The sequence below is a fragment of the Lagopus muta genome, chromosome 2 (assembly GCF_023343835.1).
Source record: "Lagopus muta isolate bLagMut1 chromosome 2, bLagMut1 primary, whole genome shotgun sequence".
Classification (NCBI taxonomy): Eukaryota; Metazoa; Chordata; class Aves; order Galliformes; family Phasianidae; genus Lagopus; species Lagopus muta.
Genome location: NC_064434.1, coordinates 58563249 through 58590862, shown reverse-complemented (window position 1 = coordinate 58590862; position 27614 = coordinate 58563249). Strand labels below are relative to the sequence as shown.

Here is a 27614-nt window from a genome sequence, read left to right as displayed (position 1 = left end):
TTTTCCTAAATCCTCTAGCAATTTATTCTGTTCAGTCTATGAAAAGTCCAATGTGAGGATTCCCGAAGCACTAGAGATCTGATTTTGACTGATTATAAATATTTTTTGGTCTATAAAGAAAATTGTTAGCCTTACCTTCCCCCAGTCTTAAAGAGGAGCATTTTTCAGAGTTATCTTGATGTTGCATATGAGGTTTTCATGACTTCTTTGGTAATATTGGCAAGTACAATTATGTAGTTATTGTGTTTTGTCTCAGGGTGGATGAAATGATAGCTGTGATTTTCAAGAAATAGGAAAGAAATGAAAAATTAGTGCTGTTCTTGTTTAGACAGAAGAGACAGAGCAAGTCTTCAACCAAAATACAGCTGCTGGTATTACTGTGCTGGAATATCTTATCCACTTCTCTTCCAAGAACAAGCAAACAAAACAAACAGAAAACCCCTATGTATGATATAATCCATACAGTGCTGTTTTTGGGAGTGGGTTCTACTTGATTCAGGGACAGCCAGGCATTTTTCTGCAAAATCTCAAATGCAGAATCTCCCTAGCTTCATAGCAGCAGGGAGGCAGCTTGTCTTATTTCTTCACATAATTTTGAAGTATGCATGAAGAAACTGTTTTCTTTTAGTTGTTTAATCATTCAGTGGTTGATTCTGCAGGCATGGAGGGCTACATTGATTTGCAATTGATTCTGTAGTGAATACACTGTAAATAAGTATAGCACTCCTTAAGTGAATGTAAGATCATCTTTTTTTTTTCAGCTGTTCAGTTTTGGTTTCAGAGATACATATTTATATCCTTATTCTGAAAATGACTTCTGCTTTCATCGTGAAATGTGGTGGATTTGTCTACTCAGAGTTCATTTCAGGACTGGAACATTTAGGAACATCGTTGCTTTTCAGTGAAGGGCAGAATATATTCCAGGGAAGTCTTTCACTCTCTTTGCTGTAATTATGTGTTCAGGTTTATGAAAAAGCATGAATCTAGATGTCCACTAAGTAGTTAAAATTAACATTCTACTGATTGATAATTCAGCATTTGTTTTATTTATCTGCACTTGCTATATCTCTGTAAAGGAATGGGGGAGAAACCTTGTGTATGAATGTGAGCATCCCGTCCAAATCTGAATGTTTTGAAATAAATCTAATTTGGAGCAAAGGTTTTAAGAAGTCATCATTAACAAAAGGTTTAACTGGATGGTTTTACAGCTGATTTCTGCTTCAGGCACTAAGATGACATGTATATGTTTCTTGCTTCAGTTCTGTGCTGAGGCCTTGGGAGATTCTGTATTTGTTAAATTTATATTAATTATAAATCAGAGAGCTGTATGACAGGTTGGACTTGATTAGATTCTCTAGAAAAGTGCAGCTAGCCCTAACGTGCGGAGATCTACAGCTGCTTTGTATTCCTTTTCCACCCTATAGCAGAGCAAGTTTTCTATGAAATTTCTATGTTGTAATGATCTGTGACTATATTTTTGGTGTGTGTCACTGGTGACGTGAGTATTCAAATTGAATCTGCTGTCAGTGCATGCAATTTGGAGTCACCAGAGTTGAGGATTTGAGGTGAGGTCTAGCAGACCCCGAGACTGTGGAGGGGGAAATCATTGGAAAGAGGGTTGGGAAGAGTGCCTGCATTTCCTGACAGTCAGGACAAAATGATTCCAGCTGTTCTTGAAAGACATTTAATTCTGTGCTGAAAATTGCTATTTTGTATATCTTCGTTAGAATTTAAATGCAGTGTTGTTTATTTCACATTATTATTTAAGTTCTTCTTGTAAAATTGTTAACACTCTACACAGCTTTGGTAATGCTCTTTTTGTTCTGTAATCCTTTCAGGTTGTGCTGGTTAGATGGAATGAACCATTTCAGAAATTAGCAACTTGTGATGCAGATGGAGGAATATTTGTTTGGATACAATATGAGGGCAGATGGTCTGTGGAGCTTGTAAATGATCGTGGGGCACAGGTTGGTATACATGTTTTCTCTTCAGTCCAGAATTATCAAGTCCTGAGAGACAAAATGAAAAAGATAATGAAAAAAAACACAGGAGAAAATGAAACATTTCTTTAATGAATGGAGTATGCAAGAAGTGTCTTTGAAAGGACAGCTGCTTTACCTGACTGCCATAAAATCAGTTCCGCTGGACTAGTAGTTGCTCTGCTTAGCTCTGTGCGATGCTCAATTTTATCAAAACAAAAATAAATTACTACATGTCTAACGTATCTGTTTTCTTATCTTTGATGTACTAAGGTAAGCGACTTTACATGGAGCCATGATGGGACTCAAGCACTCATCTCCTATAGAGATGGATTTGTGCTGGTTGGTTCAGTCAGCGGACAAAGACACTGGTCTTCAGAAATAAACTTGGAGAGTCAGATCACATGTGGCATATGGACTCCCGATGACCAACAGGTAATGGAGCTTTTCGAGGCTGTCAGTTTTATCATGTTGGCTTGCTGTAGAATGCACTTCTTTAGAAGTTATTAAATAAAATGGTCACTGTAATAACGGTTTCCCTCAAAACTGTTGCTCCCACAGATAGCGAGAATTTAATTAATCCCATGATTCTCATTAGTCAGATATGCTAATGTACCAAGTTACCTATCATCACCTTTCACCCCAGTTCCATGCAGCCTTAATCAAAGTTTCGGATAGGAATCTGTAATCATACCCCTAATTTGTTGATGCAGCTATCTTGAAAATATACATTTGGGCAGAGATACAGCATGGACTATTAAACATCTGAGCAGCTGCTTCATTACAGAGCCGCTCAGTTTGCAGTTGCAGCAAAAGCAGTTCAGCGGACACAGTTACATCTGCCTTCACATGAGCAAATGGACTGAATTGATCCTGAGTGTCAGAGGGCCTCTCAGCCTTATGCAAAATGCATAATTTTTAAAAAGGCTGTTGTTTTAACCAAAGCATTGAGTCCAAAACTTGCTGAGCTTTGATAAAGTCAGTTAAAAAATTCTTTACTGCTTTTCTAATGAAGCATATCATATTGATCACATCACCATTTATAATGGAGCTCGAGCTAGCCTGTTGGTTTCATTCTCAGAATTTGCAATGGCTCTTTGCCATTCAGCTGTTGACCTTCATGCAATGGTCTTTCCTTCCATCTACTTGCTGTCATTACAGTTAATGTATGCATAATATAGTACTGTAAGAAATGATAAGAGTAAGATAGTGCAAAGATCATTTGTAATATGATCAAGACTGGATTATTTTGCTTCATTTTACACTTTCATGACAACATACTAGTTCAGGACTCAAGGTACCACTGGCTTTAATTTAGAATACTATAAATCCATGCAAGATATATTCAGGGTTATTTTGGGAATTGCGGGTAGAGTATAGTAGCACTAATAATATGCATTTCCAGAGCAGTATCTAATAATTTTAGAGTGCTCTGCAAAGAATAATGAATAAATTATTTCAACATAGCTCTTTAAAGCCAGGGAGTCTAACTGCCTCTTTTTGAATCTGGGGAGATTCAAGTCTTGACAATAAATAATTTACTCAAGATCAAGAGGAAAAGTCAAGCAGCAGAAGTAGGAGAGAAACTAAGATCTAATAGCTCTCAGTCCCATGTTTTAAACATAAGGCTTCTCCATTTGTGTGTTTCTCAGTTGTAGTTCACTGCTGTATTTAGAACTATCTTCACTTGAGTGTTTAATTTGGGATGACGGAGTGCCTTTGATTCAAATTAGCCAATATGTTTGTTCTTTCTAAACTGAATACTCTTTAAGTGCTTATTCCAGAAAACAAACACTTGTTCAGTGTCCAGATAAGCGCATATGAACATAATGGCCACTTCCAGCTGTGTGAAAATTGCTTGCTTGAGTTACGAGATTGTGTTGCTGACAAACTCACTGAAACAGATACAAAAACCAGCCACAGACTTTATATTGCTCTGCACGGTTCTCTTAATGATGAAGTTTACATGTTAACTGATGATGAATCTTTGTACTGCTCTCCAGAGTTGCTGAAAAGATCCTGTAATATGTATTAAGATGTATTTGTCTCCAGAAGCACAAGGAAATAGAATTCTTTGAGGTTCTAGGAGAGGCTTTGCTCAGTTCATACCAAAAATAGAAATTTGGGTGAAAAAGAACTTTGAATATATTGCACACAAATAAGCGCATACAAAGATGGATACCCTTACTAGCTTATCTCCCTATCTGATTTCTCTCCTGATGTGTGTCTGAAAATGAGATAACAGTATTCTAGTCTAGCTTAGCTTCAGCATCTTCCCTATTCATATGATCTGTTGCCTAACACAGTGAGTGAAAGATAAATGTGAACATTTAAATTTATATTTTCATAATATTATTTTTGTCACATCTCTGGCACCATGAGAACTGCTACCGAAGATATTCCTGAAAAACACAGCACCTCATAACACCACAACTTTTGACAGGATTAACTTGGAAAGCTAAATTTCCAAGGGGAGTGTGTTGTTCGGTATCATTTTACTATTGTCCTCATAAAAATGTGCTCAATGTAGTCTGTCCTGTCACTCACTCTTTAGTTCTCAATCATCTGCAGTGCACGTCTTCCTCTTTGCTTCCAGCCTCATTTTCTATCTTTTCTCCCATCTGTTTGACACCAGCAGTCTATCACTGACTGCTACAGCTGCTCTCTGGCAGCTCTGCAAGAGGAGAATTTCCTACCACCATCTTTCTGTTGGAGGAGAAGAATCACTGGAGCTACAGTTATTGCTAACCACCTTCTTGTTTTGACATAAAGGTGAGTTAGCAATACTTACATCAAATACAGCAAATGGAAAGTCAAACTTTTAACTGTGTCTGTGGTGATAATGATAGAGCGTGCGTGGCCTCTGGATTTGTTACCTTGCTGGGTTTTGATATAGACTTGTAAGTAAAGCATCTGAGGTCGCGCCTGATGTCACCTGTGCTTGAAACTCTGTAGTTAACATTTTTCAAAGACTTTTGGTAGCCTAGATTTGGGATGATGGCTAGAGAGATGGCCAAGGTGGATATAATCCTGTTGAAGTTGAGCATAGAGCTGTATCTTGAAACTAATTTGCCCTGAGGAAGTCAGGACAGTCAGTACAACCTGATTGACTGCAATACTTTCTTTCTCAGATCAGATGATCTTTTCATTTAGGTCACTGGCAGATTTTTACTGTACTTCACACCTAGGTCTTGACTCTGGATATTGGGCTGTGGGGTTCTTTAGCTAATTCAAAACATAGGCCTTTTGATTGTAAATCTTTGTGTTTACTGCAGAGGTCTAAAATTGAATTTTGTCACTTCCACTATATTTCTGTAGTCCTGCTTGTGTGGAGAGGTTTCAGTGTTTCCTCTTCTGATACTCTCTATAACCAGAGCACTCTTCTGGCCAAGGCACAAAGACTTGTAATACCAATGGGCTCCAGAGAATAATAATCAAATACAACAGGAAAACTTTAGAAGACTGGGTCCTCTGTATCTTGAGTGGAGTTCCACAGTCGTGTTAAACTTGAATAAATGGAGATCACTGAGGACTGTGACCTTCCTTTCTCTCTTTTGAATTGGTTTTCCAGGGCTTATAGGAGGCTGTAGAGCCTACTTCTTCAGGGTGATGTGGAGTATGTTTCTGCTGAGAAGGTTCACCTAGGATCATGTAGGGATGAAAAATAGGTAGGAAATGTTGGATAACACAGGAGAATTCATACTGGAGACAGTTCTGTGGTGTTGTACCATGCTTGCTTGCAGAGAGAGGGCATGCATATCAAGTAGATTGAATGACTTCCCAGGTGAGAAAAACTTGAATTTCTTCTAGCCTAAGGGTTTATTTATAATTACAGAAGCAATGTCAATAAGTAACTGAGGATTTTTCCTAAGCTCATAAGTCATGTAAAATATTTTCCCAGTACTTCACCTCCTCTTCTGTATGTTTGCTCAGTCCCCTGTGACAGTATTCTATGAACTTTTGCTGCCCTTGGGCCATCCTTTCCCTCCCAGATTTTACTTGGCAAAGAGGCTTACCTGTATTCATGATGAAAGAAGAGCGTAGTGTCAGAGGACTACATGGGAACTGTGAAGGAATGGATCATCCTCATGTTTATAGCAATGTAGTGTAACTCCCTGGACTTCACTGGGATTGTTTCTGCTTACTACTGTGTGTGTGAAGGAAATCAGAAGTAAATCACTCTCTTGTAGAGGGTAGCCTTAATGAAAATGAATATATTTTATTAAATCCTGGATATCCCAAGAGGTGTTATTGATTTATTTTTGTTCCTTGTATCTCAGCTAGTGTAACTTAATAGACTTTTCTAATAGTAGTAAGGTTCCTTTCAGACACTTATTAGAATTCTTTTTGATCAATACATGACAGACAATGTGTGAGTGTGAACTTCACCACAGCACTTCCTTCAGTTTCCTTTGGAATTAAGTATGCATGCAGCTAACGAGTTTGATTTGCATCCTCCCAGACACAGTGTTAACTGTTGTACATGGTCCCATCACAATTCAATTTATGTTAAAACTAAGAATGGATGAATAAAAACGCTACTTTGAATCTGATCTGTGCCTAATTACGTAAAACACTGCTCTTGGTAGAAAGCACTGCTCTTAGTGGAAGAGAAAAGAAGCTCAATTAGGATTAGCTGTGTTTTGCACTGTAAGGTCTTGTAAGACAGAAAAACTATGTTATGGAAGAAAAACTATGAGACCAATGGTGGATGAAATTGTTTTGTCTAAAAATGTAGGGTTCTGGAAGTCTGTGTTCTTTTTAAATCATTTGTAGTTTGTAGAAGTTCTTCAGGAAGGCATTTTCTATGCTGTTAGTCACTCTTGCTCCCAGTGCTTGCCACCCTTACTCCCACGGCAACAACAAAGGGTTCAGTGTCTTTCCATAATGAGCATGAAGCAGGACAGGCCTCAGTGCCTATCTTCAGCCGTGAGCCCCAGCACCGCAGAGCAGAACCATGGACCCAGGCAAGAGCTCACTTGAGGGAGGAGAGATCTGTGAGATCTGTTGAGCTAATACATCCCTTGGTGTCTTATGTATCAGTACTGGGCTGTGCCAAGCGACTAATCTGAGATACAGCAAAACTCTCACTTGGAAATTATGCAAGCAAAATGGCCGTCTCTGTTCTTTGACGAACACAGCAGCATTGTTACATTCCCTTTGTTCTGCTACTGGCAGCTTTCTTACTGTCTGCATTTGCCTCCTCTCTGTGCACAGGGAGTGCCCCTAGCTGAGGCCAATCGTTCACCAAGGTGACTCCCACCTCTGCTCGCTGACTGTGCTCACCTTTGCCTGCTCTGGGCAGCCTGATGGGGGCTGTGCTGCAGCAGCCTCAGCAAGGTGAACGTGGATTACTGCTGACCTTCATGAGGCATCAGTCTGAATAGTGACAACTGTGAAGTAACCTTATAGCATGACATTTAGGCATGTCAGTATTTTTCCTAAAACATCACAGCAATAGCAGATCTCACGCCTGGAGTTACGAGCTAATTAGCAAGAAGCACTGTCAAATGGCTACTCATGGCACCAGGCTGTCGTGAGTTTGCCTCTCTGGTTGCCTTTTCTGGCATGGCCTTAGTCCTATTTAAGTACATTCTGCTTTTGGATCTCCTAATTTCTGTCAGTGGTCTATGACTTATAGATGCTGCAACCTTTTCAGGGAAATAGTTATTCTGAGCAAATCCTAAGCTGAAAGTAGGAACAGTAGCCTTTCCTAACTTCCAGAACATGGCTCCAGAGTAATGTCTGACTCAGGCAGTCACTGCTGTTGCAGGAGTCACGCTGATCAGGATTGATTATGCTCAGGCATCTAACTGTGTGGAAAAGGTCTTAAAGACAGCCTTCTAATCAGTTGACAGAGTGATGAAAGAGAGCTACAAACTGAGGTAATATAGGAAAGAGAAATATTTACCTTAATGATTATGAGAGTTGGAAGGACAAATGAAAAAGAAAAAAAAGAAAAAAAAAGTGTAAGCAGTGATTTGGTCTTTATTAAAATATTCCTTGTCCCTGCCAAGAATCTTTATAGATTCACATAAAGGAGCCTTTAAAATTCCAGGAAGAACCTGTATTTTTGTTCCTTAACATGTAGCAATACATCTTTTCCCCAGTCTGTTCTGGGTGCAGTGACTATCAAATGATCCTGTAATGAGTAGAACCTCTCAAAATGGTGCTGTAAGATAAAGTCATTGAGGAATACTGAAAGACTTATTTTCATTGGGTGAATTACACAACTTAGTGAGAAAAATGGCTGGAGGCTTTTTATAGCATTGAAGAAATGCTGTTAATTAATTCAGCAGTTTATTCAAGCTAGAAGAACTGCAGACAGTGGTTAAATCGCGTATAGGGATTTTAACATTGCATGCTGCATAGCTAATGCAATGTAACTTTAGCAGTACTGCATAAGCAGTACTGCTAAAATGCAAAAAGAAGACAGAGGAAAGAGATTTCAGCTGTCTTTCAAGATAAATCCATTTGTTATGTAAAACAAATAGATAAGCAAAGCACACCACAAGCAAACTGTCCTAATATTTTGAGCTATTTTTAGAAGCATTTCAGGCCTTTGTGGAAGACTTTCTATTAAAATTAATGATTTCTGCTTGCTTATACTAAGTGTTCTATGAACGTTTACTCTCCTACTGCACCCTTTCATAGACAAAATATGTGTTTTTTTATAAATACTTAGAGTGTTTAAATGTGGGTTTTTTTGTGTAGACTTCAGTATTCTTGATTTATGTATATATATATGCTGCAAGCCAGAAACATTTTGTTTTTCATCTCTGCTTGGTGATTTTTGATTTTTATGATGCCATGTAATAGTGACAGATTTTATGTGAAAAAGAAATGTGAGTTTTAAGTGCTGCTTAGCCTTTCTTTTTCTCATCTCTTTTTTTGTATTTTTTAAAGCTTCAATATGCAACAAAATCTGAAGCAATAGATGTTTTTTTTTCTGGCGTCTACAAATAATTTCATTGTCATTACCATCACCTTCACCTTTTCTGTCTCAAGTAGGTGTTCACGCATTGTTCTGCTGGGAATATGATTTGCAAAAGGATGGGAAAGAGTTAAATAGCTGAATGCACTGTGCCTTTCTCACTTGTGTTCTTTTCTCACTAGCAATGAGGAGCTATCATTACTCAGGCGATAACTTCATAGTCTTTGCCTTGTGTTTTGCAAGGATAGAGAGTAAATATGTTCTCTTTGGAGCCTCTGGGGTTCATTTGTGGCTTCAGGAGCCGTGGCATCTCTCTGTGGGTCTATTCCAGACAAGCCTTTCTTCTGCCAGAAACCCTGGCCAATAATGCACAATTATTGAGCAGATAGTTTAAGGAGCTGAGCAACAAGGTGATGCTTGAATGTGTTTTGTTCTTCCCACTAGCTCCATCTGAGCCTTGTCTAATCTTCCCCCTGATGCTCCTCATGCTGTCTCTCAGCTCTGCAAGAGCTGGTGAGCTGGTGCCATTTATTCTATTTGTGCTATTTGGAGGCTGTTTAGCTGCTGATGGCATTGTGGTTCATGTTTTCTCATCTGCTGCAATGTTTCATGTCAACATCATATCAGATGAGTCTTGCAAATAATTTTTCCCTGCCATGACTCTGTCAAAAGAGAATATAAATGTTTTAACGTTTTGCTCATCCTTGCAGGCTCTTGTAGGCAGGATAAAAAGATTTGATGTTTGTTACTGAAGAAAGTGAACAGCGAAAGAGATCTTTAAACTCTTTGCCTTGATCTGGCATGACACTTGGATAGGTCACAGTATTCTTACTTGAGCAGACAGAATCCAGGGTTTATTAAGCTCTGTACACGTCTTTCCTCTGTCAGGAAAGAAAGGATTTTAATGGAAATGACAAACTAAAGATGGAGGAAGAGGTGAAGACTCATTGTACTGTTCAGTTATTGGGTCCACTGAGCATTTTTTTATCCAGCAGTGTTTCACATTTTTGGACCGTCAGTGTTTGAGTCAGCAAAATAAAGTGCAAACAGACTCTGTGTGAATCTTTCTGTGGGAAGTGTCAGAAGAAGGGAATAGTTTGCCTCCCATCTCACCTTACTGGTTCTTGTATAGAAGGATTTGCTTATGTAGCCTAAAATCTTCAGCTCTTTGGCACATGGAATATTTATTTGAATCTGTTTTGTTATGCTTCACCTCTTGGGCAAGTAGTAAGAAGGAGGATTTGCAGTCCACCTATGCAAAGCAGCAGCACATACTTATGTTATGGTTTTTAGGCAGTTCAGGCAAAAATGTCACCTTCTGCAAAAATGGACCATCTTTCTGAGGATATGTCAAATTTAAACTCAGAATTTTATTTTCCTTTAATTTGTTTGATCTGATTTTGAGTTGTGAGGAGAATAGCAGGTTTTTCTTCTTACAGAGCAAAAACTTTCTAAACTGTGAAATTTTTACAGCATTTTTCAGAAACAGTCTGTGTTGTTCCATTTCCAGAGCCACTTGATTGAGTACACTCTGGCCCCAGGCACTTGGTTCATCCAGAGCTTTCTGATCTTTTGGTTCAAAAGAAATGTCTCTGCCGGAGTGGTTAATTTAAACTTTATTACCAGTGGGACTCGATCTGTCAATTTTTTGGAAGTTAATAACAAGACAGGGAGCCAACATGAGTCTTGAACTTTGTCCAAATACATTCAGGACTGTGAGCAGTCTGAATCATTTGTGCAGTAAGGGAGGATTGTAGTGGCTGAATTTGGAGAAGGAGACTTGTGGATTTCTGCAGTTGGTTTTGTCTGGGAAAGCAAGGCTAACATTTGTAGGAAATTAAAGATGGAAGGTGGTGTTTTGAGAGGGTAACATCACATGATCTTTACATGGATTTTTCAGAAAGAGATAGTATGCCAATGAAAAAATAGAAACAGTATCGTTTTTCTCCAAATTCTTTCCCATCAGTGTTTCATCCTATATGGATTCAAATTGCGCTCTTTGCTCTTTGCCCAGAAGTCAGTTTCTTGGTGTTCCAACATTGAGGGTTTGTGAACAGCTATGTCAGCTGGAAAGGGGTTAGTCCTTCCCTACTTCCCTTGCTTTTGGGAGGTTCTTCTGCATTGCCTTGTTTGGTAACAGCTTATTACTCAGCCTATCTCCTTGTTGGCTCACTTACACTTGACCTCACCCATGCTGAGTTACCTACCTCTCTCTGCCAACACCCAGGACCTAGAGAAGAATGCAGATGTTGGAGGAATTGCTTCTGTGAGCATATAGTTTGACCATGGGACTTCTTGATTCTTTATTATGAAATTCAAATGGGCAAGGACATTGTTTCCAAAATACTTCGTATTTCAGTTTTGACTGGCCCAGAGTGCAGTCCTTGTAGCTAAGTAATACCATTTTCAATGAGGGGGGAAAGAAAAAAACAACACAAAAACACAACAAAAACTGTCAGACTTTTCAAACTCAGAAGGAAACTTTAACTTCAGCAGACAGCGTATCTTTCAGGAAATAGCTAAACCCTGGCTTAGGAACAGTACAGGAGATTGCCAAGTGTATGCGAGTGCTCTGAGTATCAGTTGATTTCTTTTCTTGATTGAGTGGTTGTTGGTTAGAACTAATAGTGTTTTCACCCAGAGACACCAAATATTTTTTTTTGTTGCTATGTATAATTTGATATGTGTGAAGAATATATTTTTCATAGGCATGTGTACATTTTCCTGGCAGAGTTTAGTGAGAATACAGAAAATCACACTGCTTGAAGAGCATTCCAACATACTTCTTATGTGGGAGCTCAGTGGTCCAGATTCAGAGTCCTGTCCACATTAAAAGCTACATAAGATGTTGTGGAGAAGATATTTCAGCTGCTGGTTTTGGTTCATTTCCCATACTACTTTGAAAGCAGTTTGAGACCTAACAAAAGTTAAAAAAAAAAAAAAAAAAAAAGCAAAAACAAAACAAAAACAGCAGTTCTTTTCCATGTCAGGAATAAACTGAGGCATATTGTTAATGTCATAACCATTGTTCAAAGGTCTGCTTGTCTCACTGAAGAAATCTGATTGTTGTAGGATGCTTTCTAAAAAGTGTCTCTAGTCAAGAACGTAGAAACGTGTCAGGAAATATACAAGTCAGGATTAGTGTGGATATCATTGGAGAGGAATATATAATCATTCTTTCTGCAATTTGTCAGAATGCTTTCAAATAATATTATCTTCACCTGCACAGTTGCTTTCATCCTCCCATGTCTACAGCAGCTGTATGGTCTGACATTCCGCTTTTGAAACTGCTTGTATTTGTGACTCCTGAAACTAAGGGCAGTTTTTTCTCTTTTACACTCCTTCAGCTATGTTGTGCTGTTTTAGAGCGAAACAAAGCCAGTGCAATTTGAATCCCCAGGTTTTAGAATTTCAATCTGCATTACAAAGATTTGTCACCAGTGTATTTACTTTGTCTTCTCATTTGGGGCTCTCTAATAGTTGTCTAAACCCAATGGAATTTGTAGGAGAGAGAAGGAGCAAACCTGAAAGTAGGTAACTAAATCAGCACTGCTTCTGCAAGTTTTAATAGTCTTAAATAGGAATTCTAATGCTGTGTATATATGCAGTTAGCTGGGTGATCTGATGGTGTGTTGTCCATGCACAGGATGGTAATTCCTCATTTCTGAAGGAAACAAAAAAAACCTCTTTTCAGATTTTTTAGACTCAAATGCAGTCAAAGGAAACCGAGTGGTTTTTTCCCTCTGAGCTTTTGTGTGAATTGTGGTGATGACTCTTTTAGGCATCAGTTCAGGAAATCATTTTACAGCAGTTGAATTTTTAATGAAAATAAAAAAGTATTCAGCGAGAGAGAGAGCAGCTGTCTCCCTCTGTCTGATTCTCTTTTTCTCTCTGCATTTTGAGGTAAAAAGATGTAAAGCCAGAAATGTCACACTAAGGGAAAAAAAAAAAGCTTTTTGTTTTTTTTATGTATCCTAAGAGGCTACTGATGCATTGTCTCATCTTTTCTGATGGAGAAACAATAAACAAGAACACAAAGACTGCAAAATGCTAATACTTTGACTAAATGGACTGCAAAACGTCTTAACTAAACCTTTACAAGGCTGGCAGACTTTGTTAGGCTAATATTATGGAATGAAAATACCTAAAGGCAATCATTTTCCACATATTTCCTATGCTATTAAGCATACCTGCACAAATAGAAGTTTGATCCATCATTTTGCATATTAATCAGTTTATAATTCAGTTAATCTTGAATCAGCAAAATAGATTTATCTGTTAGTATGGTGGCGTTGTGGTGATAACTGTAAAGCTTGTTCCTAGCATGAATACTAATGTTTGGCTAGATGGCTAAATTAGAGCAAACAGAACTTATTCAGCTTTCTTGAAGTGCTCAGCATCTTCTGACACTGGAAACACACTCAGTTGATTTTATTAGTGTTCTGCAGAGGATCATTTCTGAAGTTCAGTGCTGACTTTTTAGGGGGAGGAGGCTAAAGCAAGCAGATAAAGACTAGTTAAACTTTGAGAAGAGGAATGTCAGGAAGACAAGCATCAGACAGGACGGCTGCAAATTTAGAGGTACACAGGATTAACTGTTAGTGGCAGTGTTGGTGTTGAATGGTACAGCAGCAACAAGATGGGACTGAACAGAAGAGAAGCCAGAAAGGCAGAAAGTAAAACAAAATGCTGAAAGAGCCAGGTTTGTAAAAGTTATGGGTGGACAAGGAACCCTTTAAACTTCAGCCCTAGTGAATGTTTGAAACAAGGACTGTAGGTCAAAACAGGCAAAAACTAAGAGAAATTGGAGGCCTTAAACTGGAGTTCATAGAGCAAATCGTGAAAATGTTCATAAAACACAGTTTTAGGCACAGTACTGATAATAACAACAGCTTGTGAGTCCATCCGTAGTTTTATTTGTCACAAGATAATGATGAGATTGCTGCCTTGGACTACTACTTCACTGTTAAGGGACTCCTAATAGTCTGTGGAAAAATTGAGTCCTGGAACTGGTTAGTCTGAAAAGCACAAAGCCTTCTGTCCAAGCTGTCAGAGCACCTTGCATTGGATTCTAAATGTAATTTTTTTTTTTGTAAGTCACTGTCTCACAGGGAATTGGAGAAAGCTCCAAGAGGGACTGGAATGGTCAGGAATCAAGAACTTCTGTAAGGCATCTTTTGGTCTCTTCTTTCCAAACTAGGTCAGTTGGCTACTGCTCTCAGTTCTAAGTCTAACAAAGAAATCCTGTTTCTCCATTAAAAATAAATAAATAAATACATAAAATTGGTTTTAAAATAACTAGTACTAAGATGGAGTTTGCTAGATTCATTTTCAATGTTTTTGTTTGCTGCTTTTTTTTAATTAGATCAGTCTGTGAAGTACTTTTGCTTCCCTGGGTTGTCAAATGTGTGTGCTTTGTAAAAGTCAAAGGGCTGTTTTAAAAATCCCACACAAGTAAAGCAGATTTTCCTTTTCCGGCTTTGTAGCATGATGATACTGGACTATCTGTATCTAAATGTGCCATCCTGACTTCAGCATGAACTTTAACCAAAGGTTCAGTCATTGCCCCGATACAGAATGAAGGCGTTTCAAAAATGTATTGACCAGATTTCCTGGGAGTTTTGTTTGACTAGCAATATTACAAACCTTCAGTGTTAGTACCAAATGTTACAAAAGCAACATCTTATTTTATCAATATCCTTCTGCAGCAGTATCGACTAGACAGGTTGTAGAACTCAAATCTTAGGTTGAAAATAGTTGTCTTCTTCCTCATACATATACAAAGTTATCAAATGTATTATTATTGGGATTGGATTATACTGTTACTGTAATAGTCAAAATGGCTGTAGTTTTGCAAAACTTATATGGACAATGAGGACAGGCTAAGATGCAGTGGCTGGTTTTTCTGCAGATATAAGTTAACACAGCTTAACTGACAAAGAAATTATGATGTATAGACTTTTCTCAGCTGCTGCCTGTAATCAGATGTGGTGAGATGGTGGAGTCTACCCCTTTGCCTCTGGGGTAGGTGCATACTTACTGTTGATGAGTTCAATTTATGTACATTAAACCAAATTAAGAAGCAAAATATATTTTTTTCCAAAATAGCATAACATCTAGTAAATTGTAGTTGTCTTATGAAGCAGTGGGACTCTTGAGCTGAACATTCAGGTTGCTAGATTTTTGATTGCTCTTATATATGTAGCTTTGTAGGTTTCAGGGCTGCCAAAACATTTATACTAACACAGTATCTGCTCCAGATGCATCTCAGCAGACTTGATGGGAATAGTAGCAGTTCAGCACAACAGATACACACTCAGTGAAGTCACTGAACAGGTTCAAGTTGCTCCTCATGGTCTGAATTATTTAGCTACTCATCTCTTCTAATATTCATCTCTTCATGAAAAAAATAACTTGGGAGCAGAATAACCCATCTCTTGATTACCATGGTTCTTATAGGAATTCGTACATTTCAGGCTGCAAATTGAAGACTTTTTGAAATGGGAATTTAAGCGGATTGTAATCTTAAATTATAATTTCAAGGTTAATTGTTAATTAATACTAATGAGACCCCATTTTATTTACCAAAGCTAGCTTGTGAAGTACAAGGTAAGTTACCACAGAGACTAAGAAGTCCGTAGATTTCATAGAAGGGTGTTTTCCAGATTTGTTGTGAGTAGGAATTAACACAGGGATGAGTTTCATGAGGAACCCAGACACCTCTTTTTCAGGACTTAACCCAGCTTTCAGCTCTGAGTATGTTTAGAAAACTGTGTGTGAATGGCCCCAATCATTTCTAACAGTTTTCCTTTCAAAGAGTAAAGCATCAGGGCACCACTGAAGGCTGCTCAAGAAATGGTAGCTCTTTTGTTTTCTGCATTTCTACAACCTTTAATCAGCTACAGCTTCACTGCAGTATAGGATTCATTATGTCTGATGTGTTTTGTAAGGAAATACTGTATTTTCGTTTTGTGTCTGAGTCACACTTTAAATGTATGGATGATTTAAGGTGTTTTGCTATCAGATTTCATATTATTCATCAAATGCAATTCTACAAGTGGTAATGCGTGCAGTAATAACTGAAATAATGAGCAGTACAAAAGGAAAGGAGACAAGAAGAGAAAGAATGGGATAAAAAGCTAAAGAACTACAAAATAAGTACTTGGGATTTTTTTAAATTGCTGTTTAGCTTTTGTATCTGAACAAGTCACTATGACTTGCACATTCCTTTTTTTCCAACATTTCATCAGACCTTGTAGGTCTGCAATTATCTGTAAAAATATGAATGTATGCAGCTAAAATACAGCCATTTAATTTTCCCATTGGATCCTTCAGGTATACTCTGTGGCTTGACCTTTTTTCTGAAGGTCAAGAGAATTTTATTCATCTGACATACTTAGCTTGAATATGGCATTTATAGCTTGGCTAATGTTATGGATGGTAACACCAGTAGACATTTATACGGCTTCAGCAGGAGTTCAGCCAGCAGAATTATCAGCCTGATAGAGGCTTTCATCTTAAAAGTTGTATTGCTACAGTAACCTGAAAACTTATGCTGCTTCTTGAAACCTGGCTAAGAGATGAGGAGTACCTTCTGATAATTCCTGGTGGCTAGAGAGCTATCTTTAGTGCAAGAATTAAGATGCCTGCATGCAGCTGTTCTGGTCTGAGTTAGAAATTAACATAGAAGTTTGTCATTTTAAATGTATTAAGGCTAGTGCTACTCAAAAAAATTAGCTTTAGAATGAACTCCAGGTAATGAGTCCCAACATTTTTTTCTACCCAATTATAAAATATTTCTGCAGAATTTTAGGAGACAGAACTGCTATACTGATATTTTTGGGAAAAAAATAGTCTTACTTCTTTAACTAGATATTTTGCAATTATAAAACTTTTAGGAAATTGTTAAAAAAAATAATAATCCAAAGCCTATAGAGAAGGTTGAAACTAGTACGAGAAGCTAGCATGACAGCTTGTACGGTTTTTGGCTTCGGAGAAGTTTATTTTGTAGAGAGCTAGAAAGTAGTCAGTGAAAGTGGTTATGCATTGATTGTGGTTCTAAAAGCAGTTGAAATAACTAACAGCGGGAAAGTACATGGGGTATATCTGATACAATCTGATACAAATGTACAGTCTGAATGCTGCAAGTCTGTCACCATGTCTTGGAAGAAAGGTGGAGTAACTGTAGCAGAGGTCAGGAAGGGTAATTTGAGGCTTTGAATAACAACTGTACAGGGACACAGATACTAAGTAAGCTGTGATTCTTCAGATGTCTAAGGGATTCAATAATAGATATCTATAAAATTGTGACCAATGCTGAGAATGTTAATAAGCAGGAACAATTATCCCATATTTCTTAAAGTATTAAGTGAAGATTAGACAGTGAAATCATCAGCAGGCTTTAAACAAAGAAGCAGCAGTACTTTTTGTCTGAAGCTGCGTAAGTGTGCAGGTGAAGTGTTTGTTCAGTACATCCTGTACTTTTCCTCAAACACTTGTTCGCTGTTAGAGATAAGATACGAGGCTAGATGAATTCTTGATCTGGGGATATAATTGGTAGAATCTTACATTTACATGCCTATTCACAGAGAAATGAGGAGACCTGTGGTTTGGACATTTTCTTTCCAAAATGCAGGCGTTTGGCCCTTCAGTTTGTATGGTTATTTAACATGACAACTGAGAAATTACATTATATGAAGGTGTGATTATAAAACCAAAAATATGTAGCAGACTGAAGGGCAAGTATAAGATTTAACCTTCCTTTTAGCTTCCTTTTAAATGCTGACTAGCTTTCAAGTTGATGAATCCCTTTAAACTTGCTTTAAAATATATTTGTCTGGCATGGAATTATGTGGTAGCAGCAGAAGCCTTGGCTATTGCATTTATCATTTGGTGGATATATTAAACCTTATTTTCTGATGTTTTTGTTTTTTTTTTTTAATTCACCAAATATGCAGGATCTTAACTCATTCAAAACCTGAAGACAAAAAATATTCGTTAAAAAGAAATTGTACGTTCCAGTCAGACTTCAGTCAGACACATTGGCTACAGTTTAAGAGCACAAAGAAAAACTTGCCTTGTGCATTTTGTGTTTGAAATGGTGGATGGAAGTTTTTCTTTACCCTTCCTGAGCATATAATGTATTGCCTTCCTGTTGGGCTGTAATAATCTTCTTTCAGATGAGTGATTGTTTTGCTTTTTGCCTCTAGTTTTGGAAGACAGTCTCCCACCTTCTTTCTGCTCATCAATTGAATAACCTGTCCTCTTCTATTCAGCTGTTTCTCATGAGCTGTTTGATCTGCTAGGATCTCATATTTGTCAGCTGTGCATTTTGATATTGTTATAACCGATGGAATGTTTTCTGCCACTAATTTTAGAAATGTCTCTATAAGCCAAGAATACTGTAGAACCTGTGGTAGCCCTTCTGCCAACTCACTTTAGTGGTGGTGAAGACCAACTTCAGATAAACTGTAATGGCTCATACTAAAGTAAACAAAACGAATCCCACTGTGAAACTTGCTCACTGATTTTAGGAACTGACCATATCACTTCTTGATCCCCTATCTGCCCTCAAGTAAGCATCCATGGGCTTTTTTTGGTGGGTTTTTTTTTTTTTTGAGATATGTAGTCAAGCAACTGTGGCAGTTGTCTCGTACATTCTTTCTCTGTGCTACCTCACTCAGAAGCTCCAGCAAGGTCTCATGTAGTCTTCCTCACCGTTTGCTACTCTTCCCATAAATATTAACTGGGCATAAAATTTTCTCCCATGTCATAGAATTGTAGAATGGCTTGGGTTGTAAGGGACTTCAATCATTATCCACTTCCAATCCCCCTGCTATGTCAGCTGACTCTGAGTTAGTGGAAACTGCTTTAACTCCTGCACATAAGGGACACAAAGCGCAGTGACTTCTTGATAATCCACACAAATTTGATTTTGCCGCTTTGACTTCATTTGTTGTGTACATCTTTGATGGGCTGCAGTGTCCTGTTGTGGCACCAGTTAAAACCCTTGTCTGCTTTACTTTCAATTCATTTCCAGCATAGCAAGCTATCTGAAAGATGCATTCGAAGAACGGTCCAGTCACTGACCTCTGATGGGATTCAGGTCTGTTTTGTTATTTTCAGGTTCTGTTTGGCACTGCTGATGGTCAGGTTATTGTCATGGACTGCCATGGGCGAATGCTGGCCCATGTGCTCCTTCACGAGTCGGATGGCATCCTCAGCATGTCCTGGAACTACCCCAGCTTCCTGGTGGAAGACAGCAGTGAGAGCGACACAGATTCGGATGACTATTCCCCACCACAGGGTAGGTTCCTTGCATGTCCTTCTCTTTCAACTGTGCTGGCACTTGTGAACACCAGGGATTAGTCATGTTGTACTGAAATGGATGGCTGTGGTTTCAAGCAGGTAGAAGACAAAAGATGATGCATTGCTCTTGAGGTAGAATCGGGGGTGGACCAGAATACTGTTATGAGGGAGTGGGTGCATCCCAACTCTGCCAATATGGCATGCTACAATACACACCTCAGCCATGCTGCTTTGCCTCCATTTGCACAATGAGGTAACAGCACAAAACTGAAAAGTTTTTTAGTGAGGCCAAGTGGAAAAAGTAGATAGGGGCCCATCAGATGTCACTGATAAGCACATGTGAGATATTGCTAAGGTCCATAGTAGGTAGAGGGCAGTCACAAAAGTTAATGCATTATTTTTTATATTATATATATTTGTCTGAAAAGATAACAGTACTAGACATGGCAGAAGGTACTGCATCTTTAATTTTAAAGAAATCCTGTGAAGCAGAGATAATACTCACCATTGTAGTTCCATCCTTGATAGTACTGACACAAAGAGCTCAATAAATTTCATATAGGGGTGGTTACAAAAATATGTCCTGCAACTACATGGGGTAGATGGAGGGTGACTGGGGCTGCCTGAAATTACTAATTCCTGTACTTCTGAACACATTGCCAGTTTTTGAGAGTCTGGAAGAAATCCATCATGACCCTTAAGTATAAAACTCCTTGGGCAAAGTGTTTTGGTTTTAAACTCTTTGGAAATCATAAATAGCAAAGACCTATCAGCTACCATGTGTACACAGTATGGGGTAGGATATGGTCATCACTTCTTTTTGTAAATGCTGTTGATTATTCTACAAATAAGCTATGAAAGGATTAAGGCAACAATGATTGCACAATAAAGATTTGAATACATAATAGCTAGAAATGATTCTGAATCTGCATCTCAGATATGAACCACTGAACTGGGGACACTTGCAGTTTTAGTTTTCATTTGGACTCAGTCCAAAAATATCTTTTTCAGAATCACTTATATGCACATCAGTATGATAAACATATATTTAGCAAATACTGGTAGGGAATGTAATCATCTGAAAAACATGCTAGCATCTTTTGACCTGAGTTTTGTTTTGGCTTTAACGCCTGACTCTTGGTAATGAGTGAGATTGATTGCTTTAGTAGGAAAAAAAACCCACAAACCTTCAAATTTCCTAGCAAGCTCCTAATGCAAGACAAGGAATAACATTGAATTTTTATAATACCTTTGAAATCCAGTTGGAGGATGGTGAAATTGCAGAGTACGCAGATGAGAGCTCAAATGATCCAAATGTGATAGCTTTTTCTGAGTCAATCAGGGTGGGTGGACTCATTACAAGCCTACAAGTCTGCTTTTAATGATTACCCAAACATGATTTGTTTTCTTTAGAGCAGATGCAGCGTAAACCTCTCAAAGGTGACAAGCCTTTGACTCACACAGAAGTGTAGGAAGGACAGCAAGTTCGATGAGTTTCTTTTACCAAATTACATACACACACACAGCTAATTACTAGACATCATTCTCTGAGGTGCTTTTTGATTGACTTTTTGCAGGTTCAGGAAGCAATACTACTCTTAAATGTCTTTGCCATTTTTGATGACTGAGAATGTGCTGGTCATGCATTGAGAGCAACACTTTAACAGGATCCAGCACTGTCTCCTCTTAAGCCTTGTAAACAAAATGGAGTTAAATAGTGAATGCTACAGATGGTAATGTTGGTCATTAAGTATTTGAACAAGTGAATTTCAACGAATGCTGAAAAATAAGCCCAGGGAAACAGAGGCTTTATAGAAATACTTTTGAAAGTAAAGTATTAATTTGATCTCATCTTCACTTTTGAGCTTGTTGAATCCTGTTGTGCACATAATTTTTCATGCTGCTTCCTAGCTCTTAACATTTAAAATACAGCAATTTGTGAAAGGTCAGTATGTTCTCTTAGAAGATGTTACAAAGTCTCTAGTGACTTCAGGAGGAGTCCCCATTACTTGCCCAAGCAGGAAATTTATCTAACAAGTAGCTTTTGGCGTGATGATAGTGTTTATTATGCTGTTTTTCAGCTTGGGACCCAAGGAAACTTTCCAAAGCATTGACTTTCAACTCTGGGCAGTTGACAGTAGAGAAGGGTAGAAGACCATCCTTGGGTAACTTAACAGAAGATCCGTAAATCATTTGGGGTGTGCTGCAGTGAAAAAGTGAAGAGAAAAAATACTGTGGCTTCATAGAAGCAGACAAATTAACTTGCTGTATCTGCTTTGCTTTTGCTTACAGACATTGCAGAAATAAGCAGGTAGTTCAAGATTCTGAACCACTACTGATGAGAATAAGCCTAAGTACAGTCCCTCTCAGCCTCGATGTAATTGTTTCTGGTTGCTTACTTTTCGCTCACTCCACAACCTTGTGCTTGCAGATGGACCAGCTACATATCCAGTCCCAGTGCAGAACACCAAGCCGCTACTGACCGTCAGCTTCACGTCGGGAGACATCAGTTTAATGAACAATTATGATGACTTGTCTCCTACTATCATCCGCTCAGGGTTGAAAGGTAAAAAGGAAAAATTTTCACCCCGTTCTATGCTCTGTTTTACTTGTACTTTGAATTATGTATCTGTAGGTTACCTTTTTGTGTCTGTCTTCTAACCCAGCTCTTATGCAGCCAGAGCTCAGCCGCTTGTATTGCCGTTATCAGCACTGACACCTGCTGGTGGAAAAGAAATGCTTGTTTTGTGGTTTTTTTTAAATGTTTAAATTTTTTAGATCATGTTTTTATGGCAGCTTTGCAGAGCAAACTGATCTGTTTGCCATTTTTCAGCTGCATGTGCTAATAAGTTTGTTTGTTTGTGTGAAATGGCCCTCTCACATTAACATTGTGTTCATCTTTAATTCACAATGTCTCTTCCCATGCTTTTAGCAATCAGATAAGAATCAGAATGCTCTTTCTCATGTCTTACAAATTTTGGAAACTTGCTAGGATTGTTATTTACCAACAGGCAAGTTATTCTGAGAAGGAAAATTTCACTGATTATTACTGTACATCTTGCTAAATGATATACTTTAATGTTTGTAAGATCAGTATTCCATGTAAAATGTTTATTTACATTGAAATCTTTACTGATCTTACTTACCAAAAAGTCCTTTATTTTTCCAGCGGTGTCAGTGCTGGCAATTTATGGTATTTTGCCTGCGGACAAGTTTTAATTCACTAAGACACATAAGCACACGGTTAAAAATAGGCTCCTTTCTTTTTTTTTTGTCTCTACAGGTAAATCAGTTTTATATTAGATGCAAAATAAGAGAAAATTTAGCTGTCAGAGCAAATCCTTAGCTGTTTTGTAACAGTATAATATCGTTGGTGAAAGGTTATCCTAACACCATCGCAGTAGTTTTGGGGTGTTCAGATATGCAGAGGAATATAACATCACACTGGAGAATTCTATCCCACTCCAATAGGGGATAGCTTCTGTCTATCCCAAACCAAGAAGTATGTGGTCTGGCAAAAAGTAGCTTCCTGAGGCAATCCTATGATCCAGAAAACTTCTTTTGCCAAAAAAGCTACTTTAAATCTGGGAAACTGAAACCAATATAGAGAAGCTCTTGTAATAGACAGCAGGTTGTGTGCCCAGCATCACTATGAAATTATATTAGATCAGATAAGTAGTTTTCAGTTGTCATCTAGTCTGCGCTTCTTGCTAGAACCAGGAGAAACAAACCCATCTTGTTCTTTGTTTAGTCCTGTGGGGTTCCATCTTGATGAGGATGTTTGTCCTGTTTCTCTTTCCCCATTGATTTTAACTAATGGAAAAAGATTCCTTAATTACATCACCTTCTTCTAGCAAGTTACAGTAAAATATATCTATGGATTGTAAACTGGACTTTATCATTGACATCAGTAGAAGAATGTGCAACATCTTGCTGGATTGGCAACATGTGAGAATGAAAGGTGCTTGGGATATCTCTGTCTTGTTTTGAAGCTAACAGTTTCATTATGGAAAATACTTTACATTTAGTTGTTATATGGATATACACATTTTCTGTACCTTCTTATTAAAAATGTTGACAAGCAACTGTCATTTTGTTGGTTGTTATCATGTGCGACAATATGCAACTCCACCCAGCACAGTCTCCATACTCAGAAGCCACTTTGAACACGGCTAAGACTGAATGATTTCCAGTATTGTAAGTCAATTCATGTCTGAAATCTGTAAGTACTGCATTGTGGTTTCTGTAGCAGATGCATTGTCTTCATAGGCTGCAGTAGGCTACTAAATAAATTTTTAAAGCAGACAACTATAAAACTCTTTCATGCAATACCAAAATATTTTTGCTGTTCTACTGGCTTGCTTAGTTGTAATTTTACTGGAAATATTCACATTAAATTGATGCAGAAAAACTTCTGCTGTTAGATGAGAGTTTTGTTAATGGAAGTTCTTCTGTTCATGCAGCTTAAACACTCTGGGAAGTTTTGTTAGGTCTAGTGGAGCTCTTGAACCGTTCAGCTGTGTGTTTTCTTTTTCATGCTTTTTAACTCAGTGGTTCTCAGTGCGCTGATCCTTACAGAACCACTGAACTACATCTGCTAAATATACTGGTTAGCTGCAACTGCTACCTGCAGACCTGTTGCACGTTTAGAGCGCTCTCTGTTAAAGGCTTGTAAACATGCCTGCCATGAGAGATGACTGTGATCCACTAATTCACTTGCAGACCATTACACTACGTGAATCCTCCATCTGATTTCTAATCTCTGAGCTTGCACTGAGACACATTTCTCAACTGAGCTGTTTTATGTCAAGTTTCAGTAGTCTTTGAAGACTCCATTGGTGGTGTGTCATGCTGTGAAGCCATACTGTTCCCAGGGGATGCTGTGAATGACATCCAGCTCTTCGCTGCCTTCGCAACAGCTTTGCTCTAGGAGTTTTGACTGAGAGAGAAAACTGCTGAACATAGTAGTTACTCCTCTTCCTCTAGGTGTAGGGATCAACTCAGGTTTTGCTTGGAGACATTTATCTGAAGGAGATTGCTATTTCACTTTGGTAGTTGTTTAGTTAATCCAGTTAACACAAATGGAGTTGATCTGCCTGCGTCATTGATTTCTGAAACACCCATCATCAGACTCTCTGAAAGAGATTAATTAAATCCCATTGTAGATTACTTAGAGGGCTGAGGACCAACAGGAAAAAAAGGAAGCATGCAGTGCCTAGCTGTGAAAAAAATATCTTGAGAAACACGTGCCTTCCCTTGGTATATGAGAAGCATAATTCCCATGAGGAATACCAGAAAGTTGAAAAAATACAAAACCATTTTAAATTGCACATAAAAGTCCCTGAAAATGACAAGTTGACAACTTGAAACAATTTTGAGATCCTTCTTGCCAACTCGCATTTCTCTCCTGCTTCTTCATTTGAAGACAGCTTCTCGCCCACAAGTATCTTCAAAAGGTTCTTGGCAGATTGAGCATCCCAGAGCACAAAAGTTTTGTCTTTACCATCACTTTGTCTCAGCACAAAATAGCTGCCTTTCACCTCCGGTTTAAGAGTAAAAAGATTTAAAGACTAGCTCAATATTCCTTGTACATGCAAATTTGCATCTGAAACACAAGCAGGAGCGCAAAGTACTGCTTTGGTGTGACAAAGAGCTGGAAGATATAACAATTTGAAATTAGCATCCCCAAATTAAACTGTGGATGTTCCTCATTGTGAGGTGCCTGTAGAAGTAACTGATATGTATATTCATATCCACGTATATGAGAGACTAAGCAATCCCTGTGTGCTTCTGGCAAACTCCTGCTAGGCTGAGGATTAAATTTTCAAAGTCAAGTCGAAAGAAAATGTGTGACATGGAGGCCATATGTATTTATGGAGAAAAATCCAAAAGTCTTTCATTCTTGATGTTACAGATGTTGAGTTATACTAAAAGTTACATTTACAGCCAGTGAGAATGTGAGGCACTGCTAAACATGCTGATTTTTTGCACTGTAGGCCTCTCCAGACAAACAGTCTTTGCTACTCAGTGAGTTATTTATCTGGGCATTAAAGTGATTCCACTTATTTACCACAAAGCTATGCTCATCTTCCTCACTAGTTTTAATCTCGCTGCTAAATTCTTGTAGTTACATACCTGGGAACGACCACTAACTTACATTCTACACTTCCACGGGAATAGATTGATTAGTGAGTTGTTACACATTTTGTTGCAGTTCACAAAATAAAAAGGAAGCGGCATTCTCAAAAGTGCATTTACAACGCATTAGCTGCTATTTTGATGAAAAGATTTAGGGTTTTAAATACTTACGTAACCTGCGAGAGTATAATTCAGATTCTCAAATCACTTGGGTGCATCTGGAAAATGATTCCTGTTGTTTCTAATAAGAGGTTATTGCCAACTATCTTTGCAATTTCAGATGTGGTGGTACAGTGGTGCACACAAGGAGACCTACTTGCAGTAGCAGGGATGGAGAAGCAGTGTCAACTCGTTGAACTTGGCAATGGTTCTCTGTTGAAAAGTGCGCTTGTCAAGTTCTACAACGTGCGCGGGGAACATATCTACACTCTGGAGACACCTGTGCAGGTAGGAGAGAGATTGTTTAAATCAGTTTTTAATGATTTTCTGGCATACTTTTCATACATTGTTTTTTTGGTTTAGACTTGTAATCTGAAAAGGATTGTAAAATGTCCTACTGCATTCCAAAAAACAATGCTATAAAAATGCTCCATAGTTGTTATTTGTATTACAGTAAACATCCAAGAATATATCTGATTCTAAGGCTCACTGTGCTTAGGTCTTGTGCAAATATAAAATGAGAAATGTTCTTTTTCTTAAAACCATTGGGCCACAAGTGGACAAGACAGAAAAGGGAAATTCTGTTATTTCTCAGATAAGTGAGTGAGGGCAAAAAAAACCAGGTAACTTGCTTGATGTTGTAGCAGAGCCAGGAACTGGTGTAATATGATCCAAGTCCAGTATCAAGATTATACGCTCTTGTTACTGCTATAATTTTCTCATGTATGTTCAGTTGGTCTGATGCAATATTTTGCTTGCTATGACATCAGACAGACAAGGAAGAATCAGGATGTCTTATTTCAGTTTCCACTTTCTGTACAGACTTCCACTGTAACTTTGGTCATGTTACTTGTCTATCAAAAGGACATGGACTACATGCTGCTCAGGAGCACAACTGTTTGTAACTCTTCATTGTTCTTCCAGAACACAGCTGAAAGTCACTCTACAGTTTATCTCATTTTCTGTAGAATAGGGATGACTCCATTCTCATTTCTGACAGTTACTAGAAAAACTTAAATAATTCATAACAACTTCGAAATCAAAAAGTGGTAAAAAATGTTGTTTACATATAATCAATGATGATATCATGTATTACTGTTTCTTTTTCAGTACCCTAAGCTGAGATGGATATAAAAGGATGACATAGTAAATTGGCTGCTTTTGTGTTTACTTATGTTTATTTAGCATTAACCTGTGCTTACTAGCTTTAGCACTCTAATTTAGATAGAATTCTTTAGTTTTGTAACATATAAAATGTTTTCTAAAACCACCCTAAATAATGCTGATTTAGATATTTAAAGGACATATACGTACACAGTTTTATTATCTTAAACATAGTTTATCAAGCAAAATAGTGCACCCATATTCATAGTGGATCTCTTCTGGAGAAAACATTATACCAGTGATACTTACTCCCAGACCAGGTTAAAAAGTTTATTCTGTTACTCAGTTCCAGAATACAGTATGTCTGTGTTACCTGTGGAACCAGTACAACACTCGGGTGTCAAGCAGTGAAATCAAGTTGTTTGAGCAGTAGAATGGATTGGGACAGATTGCCTTGAGATGTATGTCTGTGCAGCCTTGCTGCTGTCTCCCCACTTTGTTCCCAACAACCACAGATTCTCTCTTACCTCCATGCTTTCGTTTCCTCTAGTTCTTCTTACATCCCTTCAACTTCCTTTTATACATCCGTCTCTTCTCCTTCCTTCTCTGCTTAATCACTAGGGGGAAAATGAGCATGTGTTGTGGCTGATGAGTGTTAGTTATTTTGCCTATTAAATAATAGGATCATAGGATCAGAAAGGTTGGAAAAGATCTCTAAGATCATCTAGACCAACTGTCCAACTAGCATCAATAAACCATGTCCCTAAGTATTACATGCACCTCCATGCACGGTGATTCCACCACTTCCCTAAGCAGCCTTTTCCAAGGCATTGCCACTCTTTTGGAGAAGAAGTATTTCCTTGGTCTTGTACTTCATCCCATTGGCCTCAGGCCATTGATCCAGTCTCTCCAGATCCCTCTGTATGACTTCCTACTCTTAGGCAGATCAACACTTCCCCCCAATTTGGTGTTGTCTGCAAACTTACTGAAGG

The 27614-nt window shown here is 38.2% G+C and overlaps 1 protein-coding gene across 4 annotated transcripts in view; it reads left to right on the top strand.

The window, feature by feature from the left end:
- The window catches only part of TULP4 (TUB like protein 4), a 141360-nt gene that overhangs the window by 81595 nt on the left and 32151 nt on the right, over window positions 1-27614 (top strand). For all 4 annotated transcript variants that reach the window (XR_007375486.1, XM_048937994.1, XM_048937995.1 and 1 more), the window contains exons 3-7: window positions 1839-1967; window positions 2253-2414; window positions 19039-19219; window positions 21653-21787; window positions 25640-25806. Coding sequence is in view for 3 of the 4 variants with exons in the window: in XM_048937994.1 (XP_048793951.1) it covers window positions 1839-1967; window positions 2253-2414; window positions 19039-19219; window positions 21653-21787; window positions 25640-25806 (774 nt within the window). In the remaining variant the exon portion in view is untranslated. The remainder of the gene's footprint in view (window positions 1-1838; window positions 1968-2252; window positions 2415-19038; window positions 19220-21652; window positions 21788-25639; window positions 25807-27614) is intronic.